Source organism: Chlorocebus sabaeus, chromosome 24 (genome assembly GCF_047675955.1).
Source record: "Chlorocebus sabaeus isolate Y175 chromosome 24, mChlSab1.0.hap1, whole genome shotgun sequence".
NCBI lineage: Eukaryota > Metazoa > Chordata > Mammalia > Primates > Cercopithecidae > Chlorocebus > Chlorocebus sabaeus.
This window is the reverse complement of record NC_132927.1, coordinates 50,532,135-50,540,237: the sequence shown is the minus strand read 5'-3', so window position 1 is coordinate 50,540,237 and position 8,103 is coordinate 50,532,135. Positions and strand designations below refer to the sequence as shown.

General features: G+C 42.4%; 1 protein-coding gene across 2 annotated transcripts in view; it reads right to left on the bottom strand.

Moving 5' to 3' along the window:
- Positions 1 to 450: 450 nt before the first annotated feature.
- The window catches only part of LIN52 (lin-52 DREAM MuvB core complex component), a 111,337-nt gene continuing 103,684 nt past the window's right edge, over positions 451 to 8,103 (bottom strand). Inside the window, exon 7 of one of the 2 annotated variants that reach the window (XM_073011153.1) lies at positions 451 to 3,066. In XM_073011153.1, coding sequence (XP_072867254.1) covers positions 2,856 to 3,066 — 211 coding nt within the window. In that variant the 3' untranslated portion in view covers positions 451 to 2,855. The remainder of the gene's footprint in view (positions 3,067 to 8,103) is intronic. The other variant, XM_037984707.2, reaches the window with a different exon arrangement.

The window sequence follows — 8,103 nt, the reverse complement described above, 5'->3', positions numbered from 1 at the left end:
CAGGGGATTATAGGAAGCATAGGTTTGATAGATGCAAAAGGGATACAAGATCTTCTAGGAACTCAAAGGCAGGAGCAAAGGCACTCAAGTGAGAAACTGGGAACCGTTCAGAGTAACTGCAACATGGACTTCATACATAGGAGAGGAAGAAAACTAAACGGGTTGATTAGGATTATATGTAGAGAGTCTTAAAATGCCAGGTTGAGATTGAGACTATTAGTAGACATGGGAAGATATTAAAGGTTTCTAAATACTACTGTAGGGTGTTGGGCAGTGGTAGGATAGACTGGAAGGCAGGAGACCAAGTAGATGACGGTAAAGCCGCAAACTATCCACTAAGTATATTAAGGAGGAAGACAGTGGATTATTTATCATTATAGTTGTACTTTCTGATGAGGTCTGTGCTTTAAATATCCAACTTGGCCCTCTGAGGAAAAACTCACCCTCCTGTAAAAGGGACACATTTATTATGAAGACACAGAAACCATCACATACAAAGTACAATCCTTTAACATCCTAAAATACATATACACACACACTGTACATCAATTTATATTATCAATATAAAAATACATCATTAACATTTCTAAGGATGACAAATACAAAACCAATAAATATTGCAATTCTAAAACATCTACTTACATTAAGTGCTGGTGAATAGGATGATGGTAAAAGAAAGAGGCCAAAGCGGACCAGAAAACCAACTACCTGGCTTCCAGTTACAGACTTGAGTTGGTTTGGGGGAGGTATCCCAATCAATTTCCCCAAACACTTAAAAGTGCCTGATGTCATCAACTCTCAAAACAGAGCAAAGGAAGAATCTGACATTATGGCACTATTTTTTGGCCACACACACATACACACACAAACTCTTCAACCGCATTTAGTGAGATACAGAAATATCCATCGATAATGAGTTTAAATTAAAATCAAAGCCCCTACAACCTAACCTTCTATGTAGCACCCCAGTAGAATGTTTTACTTCTCATACTCATCTTTCATATCTTATGTTCAGTCTTTTTTCCTCTCAATAAGTAAAACTACATGGATGGCCAAACAAGAGAAAAATTCAGCGTTAATTCTAGCATGAGAACAAGGCACAAATGTCAGAAAATGGTTAATGGATCAGCTTTTAAACTGAAGAGTGCCATGCCCTAGCAAACACTCACGACTCAAAACTTGACCATAACTTTTCTTGTGTCCAAACACCATCAGACTATTGCCATAGGGATCTTTTTTTTTTTTTTGAGACAGAGCCTCGCTCTGTTGCCCAGGCTGGAGTGCAGTGGCATGATTTTGGCTCACGGCAACCTCCACTTCCCGGATTCAACCGATTCTTGTGCCTCAGGCCCCCAAGTAGCTGAGACTATAGGCATGCGCCATCACGCCCAGCTAATTTTTGTATTTTTAGTAGAGACAGGGTTTCACCATGTTGGCCAGGCTAGTCTGGAACTCCTGACTTCAAGTGATCTGCCCACCTCAGCCTCCCAAAGTGCTGGGATTACAGGTATGAGTTGCCTGGCCAGGATATTCTTATTTATTTATTTTGAGATGGAGTTTCGCTCTGTCGCCCAGGCTGGAGTGCAGTGGTGCGATCTTGGCTCACTGCAGCCTCCGCCTCCTCAGTTCAAGCAATTCTCCTGCCTCAGCCTCCCGAATAGCTGGGACTACAGGCCCGTGCCACCATGCCCAGCTAATTTTTGTATTTTTAGTAGAGATGGGGTTTCACCATGTTGGCCAGGATGGTCTCGATCTCTTGACTTCATGATCCACTTGCCTCGGCCTCCCAAAGTGCTGGGATTACAGGTGTGAGCCACCGCGCCCAGCTCTGGGATATTCTTTTGTGCAAAGTTTAGGAAACTCCATGCACTTCTCAAAACATCAGATGCTGGGGGCTGGCTTATACGAGAAATATAGAGAACACATATAATAGATTTTACCCATGGGCTAGATTTTCAGATTTTAACAGAGACAGATAAGTGGTGAAGAACTCCATGAAAGTTGTATTTAAGTCAGAAGATTCTCTTTCGTGTGTGTGTGTTTCTATTATATAGATGAACTATCTCATACGTGCTGTCAGAGGGGACAATCCCACCATAGTACAAAAGAATGTACATAGTACATTCTTTTAAGGTCAATTAGGGCTTCTAGCTTTCAACCAAATGGGAACTCCTATAAACCATCCCGTTTCTCTTGTCTTTCAGGCTACACTGACTTTCTTGCTTGAATCTGTAACAGATTAATTAGAACAAAGTCCTTTCTGTCACCTTCACATTGGTCTTTAGATCTAGAACCCAAGGCAACTTTGGATGGGCCTTTCACTATACAAGCTAATTCCAGGAGGGACTCAGGGATCCCTTTGCCTGAAGTCAGAACTGGAAGGTGGGGCTGGGAAGTAAGGAATTAAAAGCAAATGGGACTATCATAAGAGGTACAGAAGTTTTAAAAAACAGATGTACATTTCAAGAAGATTCTGGTTTCTCCAGCTGGGGATTCTGGGAACTTAGTATATACTGGAGAGTTCACAGGTCAGGCTGCATGGTCTGGTCCAGAATCTAGTTGGTCTCTGGTCTCCTTGCATCAAAAACACTTCCTAAGAGATCAAGAACAATTCAAAAGAACCCATCCAATCAACATGTCACAACTGACTGCCATGACTGAGTCAAATCAACCGTAAGATCCTGGGGCTCCTGAATCACTTCCAGAAATGAGAAGGCAGGACTTTGACCTTTAAGAATGATATGCCCTCAGCTGTTACCAATATCCGAGGCTAAGAAGGTTCAAGTCTGAAAGCTGACTGAGTAACTGCAGTGATCCTTGGGTAGAGCAGATTCTTCTCTTGCTGCTGAATGTCCTCAGACGCGTAGAGTGCCAGGAACAGGGGAGAGGGCAGTCCTGGAGGTACACCCTCTGGTCTCTCCCAAGCAAGCAGTGAGGTGTGCATTGTTAGAGGTGCACCGGGAAGGGAGCTTGGTTTCGAACCCCAGGACATCCTGTCCATAAGCAGCTGCTACTTCTTGGGCTTCTCTAGAATATTGAGGAATTTCCCCCGTGTCATCTCTCTGGCTGGAATCACAAAGCAAACAAATGATCAATGAAAACCTAAAATCTGAAAAAAGAATCATAGAAAGATTTAACTTAAAAATGCAGATTGATTTAAATTATATATCAAGTTGCTATCACAACAGATTTAATCATCACCAACTAACCTCCTAAAAGAGGGTAAAAACAAACCGCTACAGACAACTACAACTCTACAAAGCTATTCTGAAGTTGGCAATTGAGATACACACCAAATGACTGGGAAAGATTTTATCATTCTCCTTTAAACAAATCACCAGGGGATTCCCCCAAAACCTATCTCTGTCTCAAGAATCTAACCTAATACTCATGTTCACTATCTCAGGGGGTTTGCTCTTGGAGCCTAAAATCCAACCAAGATTAGTCTTCTCTGGGTTGCTGGTCTCTGGACATTTATAATCTCAAATCAAAATTAGAGATCATTTACCCTCTCTCTCGGCAGTGGTAGTCCCTGGATACTGTAATATAACAGGGTTTATATTCCCTCAGTGCAGTTCATCTGTGGATGGTGTCATAAAGTAGGGTTTATAGAGCTTTGGTCTTCTTTCCCTTGGCATTGTCAGTCCTTAAATATTTAATATAGCCAGCCAAGGTTTATGTGTCTTTCTCCGGCTTTCAGCACCATCAATCTTTGAATGCTGTAGTTACAAGTGGGTTTATACAGCTACTTTCCTACATAGAAGGTTCCAAAATGAAAGTAAAACATTTCTCAGTTACAAGGGCCACTCCAGAGGTCCCCCATTTTAGATCTCAGAAAGCATACGTAGTGTAACAGCCCCTTCCTCATCCTCATCCTGCAAGGCCATGTTTTCAGATTTCTTAAATGGATTTAACAGTGCAGAAAGTTTCTGATGGCTGATGGCTGGCTCTGGGAGCCAGGCCTTCTGGAACCATGCAGTAGGCACAGGGCAGGCTGTGTGGCCTCCCAAGAACACATCTCCATCATGGCCAAAGAAGTGAGGTGGCTAGGGAGGCACCCTCAGGAATGAGAAGGACCTTCACCCAGGCCTCCTTGTTGCCTTTCCCAAGTCCAGAGCAAATGGAGCTAGATGAATGGCCTCCTGCTCCCCTCTGCCCCAACTTAAATTTAACAGTTTCTTGTTTTATTGTACAATGAAGACATAAAACAACACAACCTCTGGGACCACAGGGAGGCTTTTGGTAACTTCAGTCTATACGTTCCCCATCTTTCACTAGTTCCTGTGCTCCAACAAAGGGAAAGGAAATTCCATTAACTAGGCATAGAAGCCCAGTGTTGGGTCTTGCCTCACGTGCCCACAATCCCAGCGCAGACCAAATCACACAGACCGTTCCTTCCTTTGTGGATTTATAGCAAATCTTGTATAAGCAAAGTTCCCATAAGACTTGCATGCAATTACTTGCTTATATAGTTGTCTTCCTCTACTAAAATGTACTGAAGGCAGAGACTGTTTAGTGCTTTGGACTTCCCTCCCTCGGCAAAAGATCCAAACAATCAGATCCAAACTCCAGAGCACGTGCCCTCCTGTTCACTTGTCATCAGAGATGTTAACATTTCTGATTAATTCATATAGCCCTTATTTTATTTCTCATTTCTTTATCCTTGCTCTGCTGCAGTGCGAAGATTCTTACCAACCTGCTACAGACTCAGCAGATTGGATAAATTATAATACACCAAAGAACTAGAACCAGAAATGCAAAAAATGTTAGTTTCCTTCCTTTCCATCAACAAGTATGACTAGTTAGTGGCCCTCAGTGCTCCATTCTCTACATGATGGGAGTCTTTTTAAATGTGCCTTGCTTATTTGACAAGAAAATCATTTCCCTTAATACAAATAATGCCAAGTTAATGGAGAGATTGGGGTCAAGGACTAACTACTCTAGAGAAAATCCAATCAAGTACTGTCTCGCCCATAGGAGGTAGCACAGGCTTCTTGCAGAGAACATAGGATTTGAACTCAGTTTAAGTTCCAGCTCTAGCACTTAGCAGCAGGCTGACACCCTGGGCTGGGCAGATCTCTGAGCCTTAGTCTCTTCATTTGTAACAGAGAGAATGTTAACATCCTATTTTTCTCTTGGATATTAGCAATGAACACGCTGGGTATAGTGTTAATCATTAACACATTTTCCAGAGGTGGGTAAGCTCTCTCGCACTCAGTATTTTCTGAGTGATTGAATGAATGAATGAATGAATGAATGAATGAATGAACGAACTGCACAAAGGGAGGCTAGCAAACAAAAAACTCCATTCCTTGGAATCTTTTCCCTCAGCTTGAAGGAAAAGAAATTTCCTTATACTTTTGGGCAGATTGGGTCTCACTTATTTCTACTAAATGGGTTATCTGCCTACTCTCAAGTTTAAACATGCAACAAATGATCCTGCAACATGGCTAGAAGCAGGAGCTCTGGAAACCAAACATGGGCAATACAAAACTCTTCTGGAGAGAACACAGCCTGGTTCCAAAAATCCTGGGCCTGGAGCACTGCACTGCTCTAACTAACGATTTCTGCCTGCTGACCTTCAGACCCACCAACTCCTTACTGTTTTTCCCCAAATGGGAAAATGACCAATATTTTTAAGACTTAGAATTTTAAAAGATCCACACAATTCAAGGGGTCAAAAGGGTTTAAAAGGAAAAATAAATAGATATTCTGTTTTCTAGATGTCTCTCAGTGGCAAGCTCTCCTTGAATTTAACCAATCCTTTTTAACAACCCTTTCCCCACTCAATCATTCCTCCCCCTTCAACCTAATCCAAGTACACAGAGCTGCAGGAAACCACTGTAAAAGTAGAAGTAATTCAAAAGACATCATCTCCTACATGGGAGGAGAGAAAGTTTTCCTACTCGCCAGTCCCATATAGGAGAAATACGAATGTATGACACAGCCGCTCCCTAAAAGAGGGCTGTGCCCTATAAATCAGATGCTAAGCACCAACCCCTTTTTGTGCACAGAGAAATTGCTGTGGGTCAGGGGCTGCTCCAGAGCACGTGCCCTCCTGTTCACTTGTCATCAGAGATGTTAACATTTCTGATTAATTCATATAGCCCTTATTTTATTCCTCATTTCTTTATCCTCGCTCTGCTGCAGTGCGAAGATTCTTACCGACCTGCTACAGTAATCACCGCCCGCTAACCGCACCCCCCCAAACCTAGTGAAATTGTTTAGTGATGCCAACCGCGCTTTTAATTTGCAAGACATCAGACACAGAGGTAATTTATACTAACATCTGTTCATTTTTGACTTCTGAAACAAACTCGCACATGCTGCTACAAAATCCCATTAGGAGTAGGGAGACAGCCTTCTGCTACTATTCTGTATTCCTCGTCTACACACACACACACACACACACACATCTCTTCTAGTAGGGTCTTATAAATAAACGTATTTTACTCTTAGCTTTTTAAGCTCCCATCAGGAATTTCAAATCTCTTTGGGGAAAAATCTTTAGAGATGACTACTGCCTGCTTACAGAGAAGAGAAAGCCATTTCTATTCCCCACTGCCTAGTTCTGTCCCTTCTTCTTCACAATGGTTATAGCTTGGTATAATTCTAGAATGAATAGCCAGCGTAAGACTACATGTTCTTCAGCTTGGCACTTCCAGTTCCTCCATTTTCTCCTGTTTCTTTGTTCCCCATAATGTGTTACATAGAAAACAATTCTAGACACAATAAGATTGGGAGAGAGCGTTATCTAGAGTCAGTGAAATCTGTCAACTATTTTCTTTTTTTTTTGAAACAGAGTCTTGCTCTTGTTGTCCAGGTTGGAGTGCAATGGCGCAATCTCAGCTCACTGCAACCTCTGCCCCCCCGGTTCAAGTGATTCTCCTGCCACAGCCTCTCAAGTATCTGGGATTACAAGCATGCACCACCACGCTCAGCTAATTTTTTGTATTTTTGGTAGAGACAAGGTTTCACCATGTTGGCCAGGCTGGTCTCGGACTCCTGACCTCAGGTGATCCGCCCGCCTTGGAAGTGCTGGGATTATAGGCACGAGCCACCTCGCCCAGCCTGTCAACTATTTTTTGATTCTGGATTTATTCTCTAAGATTACAAGGTTTCACAGGAAGGCAACACCACTTCCATTCTAATAACTATGCCAAGAGGGGCCCACTGGTCATCAGCCACTGTTGCATGCCGTGCAGGAGAGAAGCATGACCCCTATGTCAAGTCATGATTTACAGGCCCTATTATGTTGGACATAGATCACAAATTGAGAAAGCCACAATTGAGACTGTCACCATAGGGTTAACACGTGAAATGCTGCAGAGAGTGTGGAGAGGGGACTGGCTACTACACACCAAGAGACAGCAAATGGATAGACTACAATCAACTTCCAGGTTTCCACTGTTTCTGTTATCCCCCGCCCATTTTGTAGTTTCTCCAGGGCTATCCGGTTCATGGCAGCTGTAAATACCTGAGTATACTTGGAGAGGTCAGGGCTGAAAGGAGGACTCCACTGTGCCTGCTCTGAAAGTGGTGTGTGGTTTAATGTAATCTCTTCTTTAGACTCTTCAATTCCTCCATCCTACATTTAGCCTTGCTTCTGGCTCACTTTCCACAATGACTATCCCCAAACTGCCTTCTCTGCAGTAAATTTTTCTGGTGTCTGGTTGAAAAAGATTCAGTGGTACAGATTGATTTCTCACTGGTGAGGGGATGAGGGATTACCAGAGGCACCCTGGTTAACGAGATTGGGTGCAGAATCTCTCTCGAGACCAGCCCTCTCTGCCAGGGCTCTGTACCTTTCGCCAATGACATATGGGTTTTATTACAGAAAGATTGTCCAGATTATAACTTTGAGGCAATTGCCTGATAAAATTCTGCTCAGCTTTTATGTAGGGAACAATGTAAAGTTTAAGTAACTTTTTAATGAAGTGGAAGAAACTCATAGTTCAGTTTTTCAATTCCAATGCAAACTACTTTAAATATTTCTATGCCTCAATATAATTAAAAATGTTTTTGAAGGGGACACAAATTGCTTTCCACTGATTTTCTCCCATTCAGAAGAGCAATTAACAGGTTGCTTTTAGCAGATTCTAA